The sequence below is a fragment of the Mytilus edulis genome, chromosome 5 (genome assembly GCF_963676685.1).
Source record: "Mytilus edulis chromosome 5, xbMytEdul2.2, whole genome shotgun sequence".
Taxonomy (NCBI): Eukaryota; Metazoa; Mollusca; class Bivalvia; order Mytilida; family Mytilidae; genus Mytilus; species Mytilus edulis.
In genome coordinates, this window is record NC_092348.1 from 19,753,523 (window position 1) to 19,776,596 (window position 23,074).

General features: G+C 32.5%; 3 protein-coding genes across 3 annotated transcripts in view; all 3 read left to right on the top strand.

Annotated features, from left to right (window-relative positions):
- The window catches only part of LOC139525400 (solute carrier family 22 member 4-like), a 91,100-nt gene that overhangs the window by 20,952 nt on the left and 47,074 nt on the right, over nt 1-23,074 (top strand). The gene's annotated exons all lie outside the window — the stretch shown is intronic.
- Nucleotides 325-1,963, top strand: LOC139525401 (antithrombin-III-like). The gene has a single exon (XM_071320721.1). The coding sequence runs from the start codon at nt 701-703 to the stop codon at nt 1,850-1,852; it is 1,152 nt and encodes a 383-aa protein (XP_071176822.1). The 5' UTR covers nt 325-700; the 3' UTR covers nt 1,853-1,963.
- On the top strand, nt 19,336-20,383 carry LOC139522581 (serpin B10-like). Its single transcript, XM_071316047.1, has one exon. It carries the CDS (start codon nt 19,376-19,378, stop codon nt 20,381-20,383), a length of 1,008 nt encoding a protein of 335 aa, XP_071172148.1. The 5' UTR covers nt 19,336-19,375.

Consider the following 23,074-nt stretch of genomic DNA (forward strand, 5'->3'; position numbering starts at 1 on the left):
GAATATAATGTCAATATAATGGAATTTGATGCAACTGTCATTCAAATGTGAGAGGTGTAGCTAGCTTTAAATCAAGTTTTAATGCGTCTTTTTCTACTTAAGAAAATCCCTGTAAGTCAGGAATATAACAGTTGATATTTATTCGTTTTGTGCGTTTATGCTTTTTGTTTTGACATTTGTTTAGGGGCTTTCCGTTTTGAAGTAACCTCGGAGGTCAGTAATTTAAATTCGATCTACATGTAAATACGAAAGTAAAACTAGATGCTTAAATCCATTGCATAATCAAATATTTTTAACTTCTGTCAATAAAAGAAAAAAATAACGAAATCACTAAAATTGCATTTGCGTACCTTGTGACTCTAAATAAATTTGACAAATGACAAGAAAAATAACCAGGATATTTGTCACGATTCAAATGGCTAAACAAAGTTATAATTGGTAAACCGCATAATGTCCTCGACTGACGACAACGAACGTGACATTTACTGCGTTTTATAAAACATATATACAACAGATTTTTTAAACTATTTATAAGTAAAAAGATTAATCCAGATTGCGCATTTCAGTAAAAAATATTGTATTATTTTGTTGGAAGCTTGTTCTATTTACATACAATTTGCATTTAATGTATATATGTAATATAACTGTGTCCGCAGTTTGATATTTCAGTATCATACCACATCTACACGGGACTGAAATAATGGCTTCGTTAGTAGATATTCCTATTGACTATCAACAAAGTGTAATTGAATTTTCGACATCTTTGTATCAAGGATTAAACAAGCAAGATAGTTTATGTATGTCACCGTATAGTATCACTGCGGCGTTTCTACTGTTGATGGTTGGAGCAAGCGGACGATCAAAACAACAAATTTCATCTGCTCTTTTTCAAAATAGTATATTTTCAGAGGAGGAAAAGTTGAGATATCACAAGTCACTTAATAGCTACATAATTCATCAAGCTGGTGTAAATGTAAGTTTGGCTAGTGCAAATAGGCTTTTTGTAAATAACCAATTCACAGTATTGCAGAATGTCCGAGAAAAAGCAAAACAATACTTTGGAGCTGATATTAGTTTAAAAGATTTTACAACACCCAAGGCATCTGCACTGATAATGAATAGATGGGTGTCAAAACAGACAAACGGCAAAATAAAAGATTTGATCAAGGAGAAATGGATAGATTCAAATATGGTAATGTTCATTATAAATGCCATATATTTTAAAGCAACATGGGAGAAACAATTTTCACCGAAAAACACAAGAAAAGGAAAGTTTTACCTCCCTTTCAAAAAAACAATTGAAGTTGACATGATGAACATACGAACAGCTGTTCCATATTTTAAAGGACGAGACTTCTCCGCGATAGCGTTGCCATTCAGAGGAGGAAATTTCGATATGGTCTTCATTTTACCAGATAAAAAAGTAGGACTCCAGAATATTGAAACTAAAATTACACCAAAATTCCTTAAAACGATTTCCTCTGGATTTAAAAGAAGATTTAGTAGTATCACCATTCCTAAGTTTAAATTACAGTCTGAGTTTGATCTAAAAGTAGAATTACCAAAACTTGGAGTTACAGAAATTTTTGACGAGTTGAAGGCTAACTTCACGAATCTTATTGTTGAGAGAACACCCAATTTATTTGTCAGGGTTGCTGTTCATAAAGCCGTCTTTAACTTGAACGAAGCAGGAGTGGAGGGAGCAGCTGGCACAGTCTTTGGAATAGGTTTCAAAAGTGGTGGAGGCTTAGAATTTACAGCCAATAGACCATTTTTGTTTTACGTGAGAGATGTCAAATCTGGTCTCATTTTGTTCATAGGTCGATTTCATCCACAAGTCAAAGCTGGATAATTAGCAGCAACAAAAAGATGAATATTTTCTAATTATTTTACATTATCAAATTCATTTGCAGATCAAATATTCACTGTATAAATTTGGTGTTAAAGCTTTATTTTAAAAGCCTCACATTAATTTAAAAATAAGGACGTATTTAGTTATTCAAATCTGCTAACAGGAGAGATATGGTGAATGATTTTCTTCCGGTACCTTGTTCGTACCATTATTAACGATGCCTGCATATTTTCGGGTTTATTCTAATTTTCATTCAAAATCAAATCTTTTGAATGAAGGGCAACTAGAAATTTTTTCAAAACTATATGAAGAATTGGTGTCTTATTAAATTTACCAAGGCTGTTTATTCATACTCGCTTTAATATGCTGGTATTAAAGTAAGCAAGGGAAATGTTGCTTCGTCATATTTCAGTGACATTTATGTATGCTTTTAAATATAGGCAACAGTAGTACACCGCTGTTTAAAACTCGTAAATCTATGGACAAAAACGAAATCGGGATAACAACTAAAACAGAGGGAAACGCATTAAATATAAGAGGAGAACAACAACACAACATTAAAATGTAACACACACAGCAACGGAATAGGCATTAGACAAAATCCGATGAGAATAACAAATATAACATCAAAACCAAATATATGAATTTGGGATAGAAAAGTATCGTAACACATCTTATAGTAATGTGAATTCACACTCAAATATAGGAGAAAATATACGACACAACGGAAACACAACGTAAAAATGTTACACACACAGAAACGAACTATGATATAACAATGGCCATTTTCCCGACTTGGTACAGGACGTTTTTAAAGAAAAAAATGGTGGTTTGAATCTGGTTTTGTGGCATGCCAAACCTCGCACTTTAATGACATTGTTAAATATAACATTAAAATGACAACATAATAATACAGGACTATTTTAAATGCACCGAACAAATAATGTTGTATTCAACCGTTTTGATGTTTATCCTTCCATATAAACTGCTCAGCAAAACCGATGTACATATCTGCCTACGTCTAAAGAGACTTAAGTTTTTATAGAATAAATTAGTTTGACTAAAAATACATGTTTGCTTAAAGTACTTCCAATAAAACTTCATTATTTAAAAGTTTGTAAATTGCCATATTAGCCTTATTATATATGTCATAAATTTCCACTCTTTAATTCGTATTCTATTTTGCCCTCTTACTGATTTAGCATCACTGATATTATAGGTTGTATGGTTCGCTACTGACCCCTACGGATCGATAGAGGGTTAGTCAAATCCTATTGATTTTTTTCACACTCTATGGATCCGTAGAGGTCAGTTGTTAACCGTATAACGAATTTATCGCATGCTGTACTTTTCTGCTGCGTTTCGTTAAAAAATAAAAAGTAAACAATGTAACACAACAACATTAACAGATGACGTCACCATTAACGCGTCATGAACCACATGACGATGTTCAACCAAACACAACGTGATAATTTCCACGCGGTGTGATAAATACTCATATGTAAATGAAAACGCGCGTTTTTCTTCTCAAATGTTAAGGTAAGTATCTTTGATGAGTACGACTACCCTTTGCAAGACTTTATTTATTTAGCACACTATTGGATAAGTTGTCAGACCAGGGCATGTACACAAGCCCAAGCTTAAGATATCAATGTTTTCTTCAAACCAGAGCTAGAAAACATGTAACGGGAAGATAATTCGATATAATATAATATGGAATTTTTTCTAATTAGATACAAGAAGATGAGGTATGAGTGCCAATGAGACAACTCGCCTTTCAAGTCATCAATTGTAAATGTAAACCCTCATAGGTAAAGTACGGCCTTCAACATGGAGCATTTGATGTCACATTTCATCAAGCTATAAAGGGCCACACAATTTATTTTGTAAAACCATTCAAACGAAAAAATCAACGGTCTAATCTATATAAAAAAAGAGAACTGAGAGACACTTATGAACCACATCAACATACGAAAAACAAGAAGTTTTGTTTTTACAGAATCCAATATTTACTTGCCTTTTTTTTTGCCAATTTATGCTCTTTGATCACGTTGTTGTCACTTTGACTATTCCTTATTGCCATTCTCAATTATATCAAAGAAACCCAATGCAAAGTTATAGTCATAATTCTGTAACAAAATATGGTATCCAAAAGCAAAGATACACATATTGTCTTGATGATGTAAGTAAAGACTATATATTTACTTCATTGGTCCTTTTTATGTGGATTATCCGAAATTTAATACTTCAGCCTGAGCCACATTTTTTCACTAAGGTTTTGATAATCCCAGCGATAAATTGCCTTAGTCGTTTATAGAACTAGTTTTGGGATTTTTTATTTAAATGCTCGTCAGCTTTGTACGCCTTTTCGATTATTACGAATCTAGTGCCACTGAGGAGATTTATGTGTATCCCATTTAAAGCCTAGTGTCTATGCTTTCCTTTTTTTCTGTCTTTTAAAAAAAAAGTATAAAAAGTCTTATTTGAAGATAGACTAGATTTTCTATGACTTAGTAATGATTGCATTTATTTCCACTTTTGCTTGTAAAAAACAGGTCCTGTGTTTACCTGCTCTACATTGATCATGTAGCATTCAATGTTAAAAACATAAAAAACTTATGTTTAAGAAAAGGGTATATGCATGTCAAGTTTAGGATTTATTTTGTCAGATGTGTGGACTCCTTGGTATTTTTCTTCTTTTTTCTTTTAACTATTATATTTCTCAATATGTAATCATCTACAAATGAAATGCAAGTGCCTTGTCAAATTTAGTATCAACTTTATCAAATTATTTGTTGGTTTATTTGTTATATTTATTTGTACGTTTTAGTCAGCTGTACACCGATGCATGTGTTGGTATCTTTGTTATATTTATTTGTACGTTTTAGTCAGCTGTACACCGATGTATATGTTGGTATCTTTGTTATATTTATTCGTACGTTTTAGTCAGTTGTGCACCGATGTATATGTTGGTATCTTTGTTATATTTATTTTTACGTTTTAGTCAGTTGTACACCGATGTATGTGTTGGTATCTTTGTTAGATTTATTTGTACGTTTTAGTCAGTTGTACACCGATGTATGTGTTGGTATCTTTGTTATATTTATTTGTACGTTTTAGTCAGCTGCACACCGATGTATTTGTTGGTATCTTTGTTATATTTATTTGCACGTTTTAGTCAGCTGCACACCGATGTATTTGTTGGTATCTTTGTTATATTTATTTGTACGTTTTAGTCAGCTGTACACCGATGTATATGTTGGTATCTTTGTTATATTTATTCGTACGTTTTAGTCAGTTGTACACCGATGTATGTGTTGGTATCTTTGTTAGATTTATTTGTACGTTTTAGTCAGTTGTACACCGATGTATGTGTTGGTATCTTTGTTATATTTATTTGTACGTTTTAGTCAGCTGTACACCGATGTATGTGTTGGTATCTTTGTTATATTTATTTGCACGTTTTAGTCAGCTGTACACCGATGTATGTGTTGGTATCTTTGTTATATTTATTTTTACGTTTTAGTCAGTTGTACACCGATGTATGTGTTGGTATCTTTGTTAGATTTATTTGCACGTTTTAGTCAGTTGTACACCGATGTATGTGTTGGTATCTTTGTTATATTTATTTGTACGTTTTAGTCAGCTGTACACCGATGTATTTGTTGGTATCTTTGTTATATATAATTTGCACGTTTTAGTCAGCTGTACACCGATGTATGTGTTGGTATCTTATTTATAGTTATTTGTACGTTTTAGTCAGCTGTACACCGATGTATTTGTTGGTATCTTTGTTATATTTATTTGCACGTTTTAGTCAGCTGTACACCGATGTATGTGTTGGTATCTTTGTTATATTATTTGCACGTTTTAGTCAGCTGTACACCGATGTATATGTTGGTATCTTTGTTATATTTATTCGTACGTTTTAGTCAGTTGTACACCGATGTATGTGTTGGTATCTTTGTTATATTTATTGGTACGTTTTAGTCAGCTGTACACCGATGTATTTGTTGGTATCTTTGTTATATTTATTTGCACGTTTTAGTCAGTTGTACACCGATGTATGTGTTGGTATCTTTATTATATTTATTTGCACGTTTTAGTCAGCTGCACACCGATGTATGTGTTGGTATCTTTGTTTTATTTATTTGCATGTTTTAGTCAGCTGTACACCGATGTATTTGTTGGTATCTTTGTTATATTTATTTGCACGTTTTAGTCAGTTGTACACCGATGTATGTGTTGGTATCTTTGTTATATTTATTTGCACGTTTTAGTCAGCTGCACACCGATGTATGTGTTGGTATCTTTGTTATATTTATTTGCATGTTTTAGTCAGCTGTACACCGATGTATTTGTTGGTATCTTTGTTATATTTATTTGCACGTTTTAGTCAGTTGTACACCGATGTATGTGTTGGTATCTTTGTTATATTTATTTGCACGTTTTAGTCAGCTGTACACCGATGTATGTGTTGGTATCTTTGTTATATTTATTTGCACGTTTTAGTCAGCTGTACACCGATGTATGTGTTGGTATCTTTGTTATATTTATTTTTACGTTTTAGTCAGTTGTACACCGATGTATGTGTTGGTATCTTTGTTAGATTTATTTGCACGTTTTAGTCAGTTGTACACCGATGTATGTGTTGGTATCTTTGTTATATTTATTTGTACGTTTTAGTCAGCTGTACACCGATGTATGTGTTGGTATCTTTGTTAGATTTATTTGTACGTTTTAGTCAGTTGTACACCGATGTATGTGTTGGTATCTTTGTTATATTTATTTGTACGTTTTAGTCAGCTGCACACCGATGTATTTGTTGGTATCTTTGTTATATTTATTTGTACGTTTTAGTCAGCTGCACACCGATGTATTTGTTGGTATCTTTGTTATATTTATTTGTACGTTTTAGTCAGCTGCACACCGATGTATTTGTTGGTATCTTTGTTATATTTATTTGTACGTTTTAGTCAGTTGTACACCGATGTATGTGTTGGTATCTTTGTTATATTTATTTGTACGTTTTAGTCAGCTGCACACCGATGTATTTGTTGGTATCTTTGTTATATTTATTTGCACGTTTTAGTCAGCTGTATACCGATGTATGTGTTGGTATCTTTGTTATATTTATTTGCACGTTTTAGTCAGCTGTACGCCGATGTATGTGTTGCAATCGGCAATCCCCGGGTGACTCCGCATCTCTCCTTTAGATGAGGTACGGAATCGGCCGAGTTGTGACGATTGGTATGTGTTGCTCATCTTTAGTTTTCTATATTTTGTAGTGTGTACTATTGGTAGTCTGTTTGTTGTTGGTCCTTTGTCTTTTTCCTTTTTAGTCATGGCGGTTTTCAGTTTACTTTCGAAAAAGAAGTTTGAATTTTTCTCTGGTATCTGTTGCCTCCCTTTTACAAAATTTTGGCTGCTGACCTCAGACAATGTCCGTAAAATATCAGGATTATGACAGCTGCTTCCCCCTCCATCTTTTTATTGATAGCGTTAGATTTTGTCACTTTGTATGTTGACTTGAACTGTTTCAATTTGCCTTCGAATTTGTTATTTTTGTTATTCTACTGTAAACATGTAGTCCACGAACCCTATAAATTTGTGAAGTAGGCTTCAAAACCTCAAACTGAACGAATAGAAAGACATTTTAGTATAAATTATGATATAATTATGTTCATATGTGATAAATGGAAAAGCACTTCTGAGTGACATCTGATAAATTGATAATGTGTGCAGCTTTAATTTTCGCAGCTTGTCTCTAGTATGCATAGGAAAACGCTGTATGGTTTTTAAAATCAAAAACCAAACAAACAACAAACAAGGCAAACTGATAATAACTGTTTCATTTTAAGAGTTTGAATTTAGTTACTTGTTATTGGAAGGCTAGAAAGACAAGGATTTCATTAGGAATAAAAAAAATGGCGGCGGGCAACATTTCTTGTCTGATTCCTTTAAAAATAAACAGTATGGTAGATAACTATATAAAAATAATGCTAACTCTGTGGTGTTATCTCAACATCATGTTCATTAAAACTTGAAACGTTAAAACATTATAACATCGGTCTATTGTAAAGTATGACAACACATTATACCTGTTCCTTTTAAATGTAAACATTCCAGTAAACGCTACAGGCTACGCGTTGGTGTATGGATTGAAATCAGTTTTAAACGATAATCGATGCCATTGTATTTTTCCTGATTATTTAGCTAATTTCAACCAAACAAGATGGCAATGACGTATGAAAGGTTGTATATATAAAAAAGAAGATGTGGTATGATTGCCGATGAGACAACTGTCCCCAAGAGACCAAAATGTGTATATTTCTGGATTTACGTACATGTAAGTACTATATATCAAATTATTATTATGGCTAAAAAAATATTTTATTTACGGGTTGGCCTATGCAAACGACAGCTTCTCAGGAATTATTAAATGAAATAATGTAAGGTTGATTACATTGCAAACATAATGGCATTGGAGGCATATAATTTCCATATAATCTTTATATAAAAATTAATAACAATATTTACCCCGCACAGACCCTGTAGGATACACATATGCTGTAAAATCAGACACCATGATGAAAAAAAAGGGATAAAAAATACCAGAGGGACATTCAAACTCATAGATCGAAGATGAATTGATAACGCCATGGTTAAAAAAAGACAGACAAAAATAGTCTAGCAAGACTCAACATTGAAAACTAGGCAACACGAACGCCACAAATAACTGGGGGTGATCTCGGTTACTCAGGAATTGTAAGCAGATCCTGCTCCACTTGTAGAACCTGAAAATACACACCCGATTAATAGTCTAATTCGGTAAATTACATTCGTGAAATTGGAACGGCATGGTAGTTACGACATAAGAAAAATATCAACTGTGAAACGGATATTCCATAACGGTCAACCAACTCAGCGTCCGTAAAACTTACTAAGGGATAAGTCTAACTTTGCCATTTCGAACTCTTGGTTTAATTGCTTCCCTGTGAGCAGCAACCCTCTATCAAGAAAATCAAAATAGGAAATACAAGCGCGGGAATATTGTATCAATTGGGAGATATAAACTCCGTATGCAAGCGCTGCTAGAATGTTGCTACATAGAAATGGAAAGGTCACAATTCGAAAGTTGAAATTATATCTTTTGTCGTAAAGATTTGTTTTCAACAGATACTCATTGTCGATTTCTAGATGTATGTCAAAATATGACACCAACTTTACTGTATCTGTTGTATTCTTTATCTCTAGTTCGATGGGATAGTCACCAAATTTTGAATTATTAAGTGAAAGAATAACTTTCACCACAGAGTGAATATTGGATATGTAGACGGCGGAATTAAAGTCAAGATATGAGACAGACTTAACTGTGTCTGTTGTATCGTTTAGCTCTAGTTCGATGTATGCTTCACAAGACGTCTTACTTGAATCAGTCTTGATTGGTCTACAAACTGTCTTTTGTTTTAATAACTCAGTTGCTTTCTTGAAAAATTCAAACTACATAATATTTGTAACACATCTATAATTCAAAAATATTACACATCAGTAGAAACAATACACAAATTTGCATAATTGCAACGTCTGGTTATTACTTTTTCAATGAACGATCAGGAAATAAATCGGAATATTTCCATTTGTTATATGGAAATACCATAATTATGTTCACTTAAGTGTACTATTTTTCCGCATATAAGCAAATGCCGACCACATGACATTTTCTAAATCGTATAAAATACACAGCAGTAATAAGATAACTGTTGGTTAAGCTAAGAAGTGTAGTCTAATTGTCTATTAGAGCACAAACCAAATATTAGTTATTAAAACCTACTGTATAATCGCATACGAATTGCATTTGTTTGCAAATACTTTATAAAGTGTTGGTTGCAGTTCGATTTATGTCAGTGTAGTATCTTCTACTAAACTGAACTGGGTGATGGCTATGATGGCAGGAATTCCTGTTAACTATGGACACAGTTTAATTGAATTCTCGACATCTTTGTATCGAGAATTAGATCAGACGGAGAGTGTACAGTGGAGATCACTTCTAACCTCTCATTAAATCTGTCAGGAGAACTGTTCTAGAACAGTACGTAGAACTGTCAGCCTGACACCTTTTAGTCAGTTCTAGGTCAAAACTGTTCTAGCTAGAACTGATTTGGTCAGTTCTACCTAGAACTGATTTGGACAGTTCTACTTAGAACTGATCCTGACAGTTCTACCCTAGAACTGATCCTGACAGTTCTAGCTAGAACTGACCAGAAATTTGGTCAGTTCTACTTCTAGAACAGTTCTACGGTTAGAATTGATTTCTAATTCTACGGCTAGAATTGATTTTTATAAATTCTACGGCTAAAATTGATTTATAAATTCTACGGCTAAAATTGATTTATAAATTCTACGGCTAAAATTGATTTTTATAAATTATACGGCCAGAATTAATTTATAAATTCTACGGCTAAAATTGATTTATAAATTCTACGGCTAAAATTGATTTATAAATTCTGCGGCTTAAATTGATTTATAAATTCTACGGCTAGAGTTGATTTATAAGTTGTAAGAACACTTTGCCTTAATATAAAGGGTTGGGTAAAAAGCGATTTAAATTATATAGAGTTTTGCTATTTTGCCGGTTTTATTTCAGATTTATAATCGGCAAGACTTAGGCAGCAACCATTTGATTTTCTGGGGGGGAGGCTATGGTTTTTTTTGGAAAAAAAAGTTTGTTTCCAGTTTATGTAATGCTAAAATTAAAAGAAAAAAATTGTTATTTGGTTTGTCGCTAAAAAAATAGATTCTTCTTCGCCGAAGTCGTAAAAAAAGTTTGTACAGAAAAAAAACCCATAGCCCCCCCCCCTCAGAAAATCAAATGGTTGCTGCCTTAGAGAACATGTTTAACCTGTTAACCCCACCATATTCTGCATGTATGTGTCTGTTCCAAGTCAGGAGCATGTAATTCAGTGATTTTCTTTTGTTGATGTGTTACATAAATTTTTGTTTTTCTTTCAATTTTTGTACATAAATTAGGCCGTTAGTATTAGGGGGGGGGGGGCATTATTATTTAAATTGTTTTACATTTGTTATTCTGGGAGTCAGGATGGCTCATTATCACATAACAAAGTTATCGGACCTCAATAACCAATAAAATATCTGTTTACGAGTAGTTTTCATACCTCGGACGACCTGTTTAACAAAAATCTTTTGACCGCATCAATCTAAACTGCCTTTATTTGCTTTTTCTTTCTGCAAATCTATATAGCTGCACAGTACTTCAGTTTTAATTTTAGGTCTAGAGGGACTGTAATATACAAGTAAAGGCAATTTTGGAAAAAAAATGTAATTGTTCACATCAATTTATAGTGCTAGTATGCAGGGGCACCTAGCTCCAGGCTGGGGGTCCAACTATATGCTCCCATTCATATGCATTGATGTTAAAAAGAAAGTGGGGTTCCAACCCCTGGACCCCCTCTCCTTGATCCTCCAATGAGCATGTCCTTGTTTTATTCAAAATATTGAATCATAAACAAATATCAGTAGTTTTTATACTTCAGACTGAGTTGTGTAATAAAATCTTTTGACTGCATCAACCAAAACTTACCATATTTGCTTTTTATTATGTAAATCTATATAGCTGCACAGCAATTCAGTTATAATTTTAGTTCGAGAGGGACTGTAGTATATAAATAACTGCAATATTGGAAATCAATGACCACAAATTTTTTTTCCGCATTAATTGAGGGTGCCAGCATTTCCTATTTTTATTCAAAATATCGCATCAGAAACAAATATCAGTAGTTTTCATACCTCAGACTGACTCATGTTACAAAATTATTTGTCTGTATCAATCAAAACTGACCATATTTGACAGCATCACCAAAACTGACCATATTTGACCACATCAACCAAAACTGACCATATTTGCTCTTTTTTATACAACTCTTATAGTCGCATAGTAAATCTGTAATATTTTTATGTAAGGATGGAGTGTATAATCATTATAATACAAAAAAATCTATATTATAGGGTTATTGCATGAATATTGGGGAATATTGTTCCGAGTAGAATTTTATATTGCGCGTGCTTATATTTTTATTGTTTTGATTGTTCAATATAAACAGGGTAAAGGAAAGCAACATTGGAAAACAAAATTATGCTCGCATCAGTTTAAAGCGCCAGCATGTCCTCTTTTTAATCAAAATTTTGAATCGTAAACTAATTTCAGTAGTTTTGATATCTCAGACTGACTCATGGATATAACAAAATTATTTGTCCGCATCAACCAAAACCATGAAAACTGACCATATTTGACCGCATCAACCAAAACTGACCATATGTGACAGCATCAACCAAAACTGACCATATTTACACTTTATAATGTAAATCTTAATATAAATATATATATATATATATATATATATATATATATATATATAGCCGCATAGTAAATCACTTATACATGTAGTTACATATCACGATGGATTGTATAATTCAAATGACAGCAATATTGTAACACATTGGCTAAAAAATAAATTTCACATCAATTTAGAGTACCAGCAATTTTCTGCAAGTCCTTTTTTTATTCAAAATATTAAATTGTAAACAAATTTCAGTAGTTTCGATATACATGTATCAGACTGAGTCGTTTTAACAAAATTATTTGACCATATCAACCAAAAATGACTATTGTACTTATTTACACTTATCATGTAAATATATATGGCCTCATTGTAACTTAAACCAATAATATTTCTATGTCAGGACGGATCGTATGATAAAAATGACACCAACTTTGGAACACAATACACCTATATTGCTAATCCTGGCTGACACGGCCTCTTGAACTTTTGAAGCATACTACAATCACTTTTCCATTTTGGCGTCAGATATTTTGTTTTATGTCAAATTTTTACGGGAACCTGTGCGATATCCAGGAATGGCAGACAAATAGCGGTAAGGTGTATTTATACCATATCTAAAAATTTAGCGCACCCTTATTTTCTCTCTGTATCCATAATAATGAACCGTCACTAAAGTGACTTTTTAAAGGTTTTTTTTTAAACAAAACTATTTTACGGCATCATCCAACACTAACATGACTGATTCATATACTTTATTTCAAAATAAAAAGTACATGTATGGGAAGTTGTCTTCTTGGAATAGTATACTGTTAATATAATTTGAAGACAAATGGAAGAAGGCAAGGAAAAATGCATGATTTTGTTTGTAGCCGAACATCCAGTGGCAAATGCTTCATTCATGTTCAGATGAGTATATTTTTCTGAGTTTCAGACTCCCAGATATCATTTATAATCGTTATGGATAAGTCTGGCTAAATTGACGAGATGGTGCAAATGTATATAGTTTTTTTACGTTATAATACAACACTTTTATCATTAATATCCCATAATTCATCCACTGTACAATTTTCGTATGAACATTTGTCAAAACAGAATCTTAAATGAATGTAAATCCAAGGCAAACAAGGTAAATTACGATTAAAATTCCATGAATTAAATGCAGAGATATATTTATGACTATGAAGAGACTATTAAAAACGGGGAACGAAGAAACGTAAACAATGATGTTTCCTATGCAATCTTATAAAAATATTTCTCCGATGAGTGGGAACCACTAATGACAGGACGATTGCCCGGATAGTGACAGGACGGTTGACCGGACGACATAAATAGTCATAACTTTTTTGTTATCCGATAGATTTGTTTAATATTTGTAAACCTGAAAGATATTAAACTATATTTTATGAATATAAAAAAAAAGAGGAAAAATAATTATTTTTGAGCAAAAAAAGTTGACCGGACGGTATTCACACTCGCCAATATACGCTAAATATATATTCAACTGGTTGACGACAAGTGTTAATATCTCTTTTGTTTTACAATATTTGTCCATGAAACTCAGGAATCTGTGAGATTTATAAATATATTATACGAAAATATAAACTTGATTGCAGAAAAACGTGTTTTTCTAAAAAAAAAAGTTGACCGGACGGTATTCACCCTCGCCGATATACGCTATATATATATTGAAATGGTCGACGACAAGTGTTAATATCTCTTTTGTTTTACAATATTTGTCCATGAAAATCAGGAACCTGTGAGATTGAATAGTATATTACACGAAAATATAAACTTTAAAGTAAAAAAGAAAAAAAATCTGCAAAAAAAGTTGACCGGACGGTATTCACCCTCGCCGATGTACGCGTTGATTATATTGAACTGAGCGACAAAAAAATGTAAATATTTTTTTTTGTAAACAATATTTTTTCATAAAACTGAGATATGTGCGAGATAAATAAATATATGATATGAAAATATAAACTCTATGATAAAAAAAATATTTTTCTTAAAAAAAAAGTTGACCGGACAGCTAACATTCGCCGATATATGCCTTAATAATAATAAATTGATTGACATAAGTGTTAATATTATTTTTTTTACCATATCTGTCCCTGAAATTTATGAACATTGGAGATGAATAAATATATTATACGAAAAATTAAACTATATATTTAAATAATAAAAAAAAAAAAAAATTGACCGGACGGATTTTACATTCAATCGATATATGCCTTAAATATATTGAACTGATCGACACAAGACTAAAATATCTCTTCTTTGGTTATAATATTGTTAATAGCAATATTTTATGAAAAAATAACCTTTATAGCAAGGATTTGTATAGTTAGAAATCCTTGTTTATAGTTAATAGTTTATATTACTATCGAATAAATGAAATTGTTTCAATTTGTTCAAATGGTAAAAATTGGCGGTAACAAATTGTTAACCGACCCCTTCCGTCTGCCAGAATAATTCTGCCCCCTGCTCACCAACGGGGAGGTGGAAGTGGGAATTTCGAGCAGGATATACCTTTTATTTCAAAATTACATCGTTATTACAAAAAAACAAATGTGGTTCATTCATTTTCTGATTAATTCATCTTTTAATGTCATATACTCTGCTTCAGAGTCAGACCTTAGGAGGTCTTTCAAATGTGAAACATACAGGGCTGTGTTTGACTGATCAGCGCCCATTTGTTGAAGATTAAATTTTAAATCTTTTATTAAATGATTCCAGCACATAAGAACATCACAAGATGGGAAGTTCTTTCTGATTGCATTTACAAGACCAATCTCCCTATCAGTTACGAAAGGGACTGAGGTTTTGTTTATTTTTGGAAATGACGATGCAACGAATTCAAAGAAACGTGCATGTGTCTTCTCCTTCTTTCTACTATGTATCAAGAAAGCTACAGGCATTATAGGTCTATCTTCAAAAATTATATTTCTGAAAACTAGTGGTGAAACAAAGAAGTCTCCACACTTAAAAGTGGTATCATAGAAGAAAACAAACGGAACATCATCTTCAGTGTTAACATCAAGTAACTGGTTAACGATAGAAATCATTTCTGGCAAAGCAATGATTGAACTCAAATCATGGAAAACTGTCACCTCATGGATGAATCCATCCATATGATATGCCAATAGCAAAAGGTTATATATATCATCTTTGCTCAGTCTTTCTTCCTCATTGACTTTCCTTACTAGGTTCTCAACTTGTTTCACATTTCTAGCATTTAGCACCCCTTGGTGTTCACCAGAAACTGAACCATTTGATATGCTTTCTCTGTAAACATCCATGGCAGTTTTTTCACCTGACCTTATGTCTTGCTCTATTTTTCTTAATACAGAAGGAGCAGTGCGTGTATACTCAGGGGGATCTGACTTTTTGCTGTTCTCATGGCCAACGGGTACATATATCGTCTCATCTCCCTCATAATGCACAAGTATTAAGCTTTTGTTACTTTTCAAACTATATGCAGTTTTCTTAAACTGTAAAGAACCAACTGGTCTTTTTCTACCGTTTGTTTTGTCTGTTGTTCCTGGTAATCGGATTTTGTAAAAATGTTTTTTAAGAACATCTAACCAATGGTGACTGATTTTGTACCATTATTTATCCACAGATATTGGTCACATTTCCAATCATCTGCACCAGTTTGAAACAAGTAAACTTCGTTTGCCTTTGGCTTATAAGGGGGAACATTCGATGTACAAGATGTTTCAGGTTTAGTTAAAATATCTACTATTTCTGTTTGATGTAATACATCTGTATGCATATAGACAATAGACCCACTGTCCATTTTGATATTTTGTCTACTGGTAAGTTGTACTAATATGATGGCTATACAACTGTCTTTAAAAAGACATGCCTTTAAATAAAGCAATATATAGTAGCACTAATATCAATCTGTTTACTTTTGTATTTATAAATATATGTTTGACAACTGTCTTTAAAAAGACATGCTTTTGAATAAAGCAATATATATAGTAACACAATTTTCAATCTATCTATATCAATAGTTCAATAATGAATATATATTGAAAATTGTCTTTAAAAAGACATGCTAAAAGCAAAATATAGTAGACATATAATTTGTGTGATCTGAACTGGTTGAAAGTCAGAGCATAAATGACTGAACAATTGAATAGTTATTATTAGGTGAGTTAAATGTTAATCTGAAATCCTGAACTTCATAAAATTTCTTCTTTAATTGAATACTAATTACCAACTGATTATAAGGTAATTCAATTAAATGTATTTGATGTCTCAGGTGTGAAAACTTTAATGACATGTTATTTGGCTTGATTGGTGATTACAACAAGTGTCAAAATTAGATTAATTTGATTACATATCATTACTTCTAATATGCATTGGTGAACTCGCTCACATAAACATTTTGGGCTCATTGTTTTTACTTTTGTAGCAGACACAGTTATTAGTTAATTTTTAGCTCCCTTTGGTAAAACTCTAAATTTCATATTTGATGTATTTCATTGTTAATTAATTTACATGAAGCTTATTAAGGATATATTTGTTAAATTACATAGCTTTTGCTATTTTAATTCATTGGTTTAAGATATTTATTTGGATTGTAAAGTTTAATATTTGCATCGTTGCAAATTCTTTGGTTACCTTCAGTGAGAAATTTATATATTTTATATAACTAGTTTTAGATTCTTATATTGAATTCCCTGAGGACTGACATTCAGTCCAACCTAGGAAAGCCAAGCTTTCCAACCAGAACATAGGTTAGTGCATTTGCTACATGCCTCCATAGCACGTAAGTGCATTTGCTACATGCCTTAATAGTACGAGTTAAATTGAAGTCTTTGAATGCTCCATTTCTAATTACTTTTGGCATATGATAATAAAAGTTGTACTTTATTGATTAAATTATATATTGTTTTCAGTTTTTGGTTTTCATTTACTTAGATATATTATAGCTCATCACTGTTGGCATCAGTCGTTTTCCGCACACATCAGTTTACAAACTAGAATAAGCTGTGGTCCGCATCCCCGAATCTTAGGCAGAATTGTTCCTGCTACACTTTAAAGTTTATTTTTCTTGTAAAATATTTATTTAATCTCACAAATTATTTCATTTCAAGGACAGATATATTATAAAAATGAAGAGATATTAAAACTTGTGTTGATCAGTTCAATATATTTAAATAATAATATCGGCGAATGTTAACTCCTTCAGATCAACTTTTTTTTTATATGCCTTAATATAAGTTGGTATAGACCCAAGTGTTTATATCTCTTTTATTTTATCAAATTTATGAAATCTGAGAGATCAACTTATATTAAGGCATATAACGGCGAATGTTTGTTCCGTCCGGTCATCTTTTTTTGAAGAAAAACATTTTTATTTACTATAAAGTTTATATTTTCATATCAAGTATTTATTGATCTCGTAGATTTCTTAGTTTCGTGTAAAAATATTGTAAAACAAATAAGATATTGACACTTATTACATTGGTTGCAATGAATTACATTGATTTCCCAGTTAGATAAAAACCGATAATTTCACATGTGAAATAAACGTAGTTATTTCACTCTCTGACGTCATACAACTATAGGCGTTGTCAAGACGTCGATAACGTCGGATCAAAACAAATTGTCAATGCGTAGGAAAAAGATATAGTTCCTTACATTTTCTACATTAATTACATAAAAAAAGCCATTTGCCAATGTAATAAAAAGTATAACTAATCGCCGTATTTGAATATCAAAAATAAGACAACTTGTGACCGAACGCCGCTATGGATTAAACTCGTGCTGCGCACTCGTTTAATCCATGCGTCGTTCGGTCACGCGTTGTCTTATTTTTGATATTCAAATACGGCGATTAGTTATACTATAATTATTTGTATCAGTTCAATATAATTAACGCGTACATCGGCGAATGTGAACACCGTCCGGTCAACTTTTTTTGGAGACAAACTTTTTTTTTCACTATAAAGTTTATATTGTCGTATCCAATATTTATTATTCTCACAGATTCCTGAATTTCATGATAAAATATTGTAAAACAAAAGAGATATCAACACTTGTCGTCGACCAGTTGAATATATATATAGCGTATATCGGCGAGGGTGAATACCGTCCGGTCAACTTTTTTTGCAGATTTGTTTTCTTTTTTACTTTAAAGTTTATATTTTCGTGTAATATATTATTCAATCTCACAGGTTCCTGAGTTTAATGGACAAATATTGTAAAACAAAAGAGATATTAACACTTGTCGTCGACCATTTCAATATATATATAGCATATATCGGCGAGGGTGAATACCGTCCGGTCAACTTTTTTTTGAGAAAAACACGTTTTTTTGCAATCAAGTTTATATTTTCGTATAATATATTTATAAATCTCACAGATTCCTGAGTTTCATGGACAAATATTGTAAAACAAAAGAGATATTAACACTTGTCGTCAACCAGTTGAATATATATTTAGCGTATATTGGCGAGTGTGAATACCGTCCGGTCAACTTTTTTTGCTCAAAAATAATTATTTTTCCTCTTTTTTTTTATATTCATAAAATATAGTTTAATATCTTTCAGGTTTACAAATATTAAACAAATCTATCGGATAACAAAAAAGTTATGACTATTTATATGTCGTCCGGTCAACCGTCCTGTCACTATCCGGGCAATCATCCTGTCATTAGTGCAACCCCCGATGAGTTGGATAACCTCCTATTCACTTCGATATTTGTACATGTAACCTATAATCAGAAAGAAATATAGAAAATCTGCTGTTATATAGCAAAGTAATTGGAAGTGATTTATTTCTTCTAAATTCTAAAGTGCCCTTACTGCAGTGACGTCAGTTTAGAACTGTTCTACAGTCCTCACTGATTTAGTCAGTTCTGCTGACAGTTCTACGGTTAGAACTGATTTGGACAGTTCTACCTAGAACTGATTTAGACAGTTCTACCCTAGAACTTATCCTGACATTTCTACCTAGAACTGATTTAGTCAGTTCTACCTAGAACTGATTCTGACAGTTCTACTTAGAACAGTTCTAGGTAGAACTGTTCTAGGACAGGTTAGAACAGTTCTATGACAGTTCTCCTGACAGTTCTAATGAGAGGTTAGAAGTGATCTCCACTGTATGTATATCACCATATAGTATCACGGCGGCGTTTCTACTATTAATGGTTGGAGCAAGGGGACGATCTCAGCAACAAATATCATCGGCTCTTTTCAAAAATAGCACATTTTCAGAGGAGGAAAAGTTGGAATATTACAAGTCATTGAATAGCTATATATTTCAACAAGCTGGAGTCAATGTAAGTTTGGCAAGTGCAAATAGATTATTTGTAAACAACAGATTCACAGTACTGCAAAATGTCAGAAAGAAGTCAAAACGATATTTTGGGGCCGATATCAGTTTGAAGGTTTTTAAAAGACCCAAGGCAGCTGCATTCGTTATGAATAGGTGGGTGTCGAAACAGACAAACGGTAAAATAAAGAATTTGACCAAAGATGATTGGATAAACGATGTCACTGTTATGTTCATAATAAATGTAATTTATTTTAAAGCGACGTGGGAGAAACAGTTTTCACCAAAAAAAAAAACCAGCAAGCGAGACTTTCTGCTCCCAAACAACAAAAAGATTGAAGTTGATATGATGAGCATAAGTTTACATGTACCATATTACAAAGGCTTTGACTTCACTGCTATAGCGCTTCCATTCAAGGGAGGTAACTTTGATATGATCTTCATTTTACCAGATAAAAAAGTGGAGCTAGAGCATATTGAATCGAGGATATCATTGAAATTCCTATCTAAAATTTCTGCTGTATTTAATACAAAATATTTGGATATCTTTATTCCAAAATTCAAGTTACAGTCAGATTTTGATTTAACGAAAGAACTACCTAAACTTGCAGTAACAGATATTTTTCAAACAGGTAAAGCTAACTTCTCAAATCTTATTGTTGAGAAGACACCAAATTTATACGTCAAGGTTGCTGTACATAAAGTTGTCTTCAATGTGAACGAAGCAGGAGTCGAGGGAGCTGCAGCTACAGCTTTTGGAATTTCATTTAGAAATAGTGCACCACGTTTTTTGGCAAATAGACCCTTTTTGTTTTACGTAGGAGATATCAAATCAGGTTTTATTTTATTTATTGGTCGTTTCTATCCTAAAGTCGAATAAACTATAATTATCATACAAATAACGACATTCAAAGAATAATAATAACTACCAATAGCGGTTAAAGCAGTTCAATGGCTGTTATTTGATCACAATGATAATGGTTCATTTAAATGTAATATTGAAAAAATAATTTATTTAAACTTTATGTGTCATACTGAAGAGATAGTTGTGATACTATTTTTGTTCATTTTCTAGCTAGACATGACATAATTAAAGAATTGTGTTCGATAAAGGTAGTATTGCTCAACAGTAACTATGGCATAAATTAAAGACATTATAGTTTACCGTTGTTCAAATCTAATTAATCTACTTTAAAGATGGAAATATAGTTAAAACTTCTGTGAGACAAAATAAAGCTTGCGAACATTTTTGTGATTTTTATAATGCAGTCTAACCTTGGTAAATTGAAGTTGAAGGTATCGGGTAACAGTATTCGACGCATACGTCATTCATTTGAAATATATGAAATATCAGTATTTAGATTTCTGCAAACTACTAATATTAATAAATTTTTCGATATGACAATTGATTTTGTATTCAAGCTCCATATTTTTTTCTTGCTATAAATAAAAATGTGAGCAAATTCAGGGTTGATTATTCTTTAATTAGCCCGTTTGGCTGGCTTTGAACTTTCTTATAAGCTGTGTATAGTATTTGTTGATCTTGGCAATTACGGGTATGAGTTCGTCTGCTTCTCCCTGAGTTTTAAGATATGACTGGTACTGGGAATTCATTTATTTTCCTGGGTATCAATTTTCGTGGATTGAGGGAGTTTACATGAAACCTCGAAAACCACGAAAAGTGGTATCCAACGAATAATAATGACTCCGCAGTATGTATTAGTAATATCATACATGGCGGACAAGCCTTGGTTATGTTTTGTTTTCGTATCATCTTCATCACTGTCTTCTTCTGTCTTTTTCATTGTCGAAGTTATCTAGTTGATAATATCGTCGTTTGTTAGAGGCTCAGTAATTGAATTATCAATGTGGATGCTGTCGAATTCTGTGGAAAAAGTTCATAAAAGACGGGTTAGTGGAATATCATCGTCGTCGTCACCTTGAAATGTTGCGAAGTCAAGAAAGTTAACTATACTTGTCAATTAGTATTTATTGTTTAATTTACAAGTATATTCAAAGAGCGATTAAAAGTTCAAATAAATGTTTTGCACTGAGACACTGGCCGAGATGTGACGAATTCTGGTGTGATCGAATTGTGTCCTTGTAGTCCATTGAGGTATCTTATATAGTCCAATGGTCCATACAAATGTCTATAGCTGTAGGCCGGTTACATAGTCGTCTGGTTATCGAGTACTATTTATATGAGGTTAATTGTCAAACCATGCAATTAACCCCTGACGGTTAAATGTTATTTTACAGTAGACATGGTCATTTATTGGCTTCAGTGTATATATGTCCATAGTATACGAACAGATTGTTATTAGTGTCCAAAGGCTTCCTGCTAATTAATGTATGTGACACAACACTATTGTGTAACATATGCCTCCCATACTTGTGGAACGAAAGTTCAATAAAATACGGTAATTTTCTTCCTGTAGGTTATTTTAATAGCTATTGTAAGGTTTCCGGTAACCATCACCACATATCTAAGCTTATAAAGTTCTATAAGTCCAATATCATAATATAATAAGTTCATCACATTCATCTAGTCCAATACCTGGATATATTTACACATAGTTCATTAGAATCATAAGTTCAATAATTCGGTATACATAGTTCATGTTTTATTTCCCACACCATCATAGTAAGTTGTTCCTCATACTGGTTAGGAACGCAAATGTTTATACAATTCTATTTACACAGTTCATAGGGTCATTTTGAAATTATATACACGGTTCGTCTTCTGCTAGTGGATTCGGTCGTCTACGTTGTATGGATTACAATCCAGTCCTTTTACGAAGTAGTCGACGTATCTAGCTCTTGGTACATCTTTCTCAAGGGACTGGTCGCATCGGTCTTTGGTCTTACATCGTCTTTGAGTAATGGTGCAGAGGGAAGCTTCTCTCTGGAATCAGGTACTTCTGTCCCAACCATTTGCGTTGTCACCATTTGGTACCCATCGTTCGTGGCATTAGAACCAGAACTCACACCTTTCTTTTTGGCTAACCAAGATTTGTTTCTAAAAAACTTACAGTACAAAAATATAGCTATTCCAATGAATATCGCACCCAAACCCATGGATAAACCTACTCCCCAATTTGGAAATACAAATTCATTTTCAATTTCCCGTAAATTTTTAAGTTTTTCAATCAAAGCGTTCATAGGAATTTGTTTAATAGCCGTTAGTTCTCTTGGTAGTTCAAGCTTTGTAAAATTTGGTAAAGCAACATGAAAGGGTTCCCATAAACTTGTATTCAATACTTGAAAGGTATTTAAGAATCTATCGAACGTTTTTTCTGTTAAAAATGTACTTTCCATTTGATAAGTTGGTAATAAGGTCAAATGATCACTCGTAGCGGTACAAGTTCGCTTTAAATTAATTATAGTGGTAGGAGGATTAATTATCTGATCCGTCAACATGTTTGTATTGTCATCACATCTAATTGTGATTCTAAATTCATTAATGGTAGTAACTGCCCACATACTATCGGTCAAATAAGTTGCCATAGGCAAAATTGTATTTGGTCGTACTTTTGCTGTACATCTTGTTTTCCAATTTTCTTTATTGGCA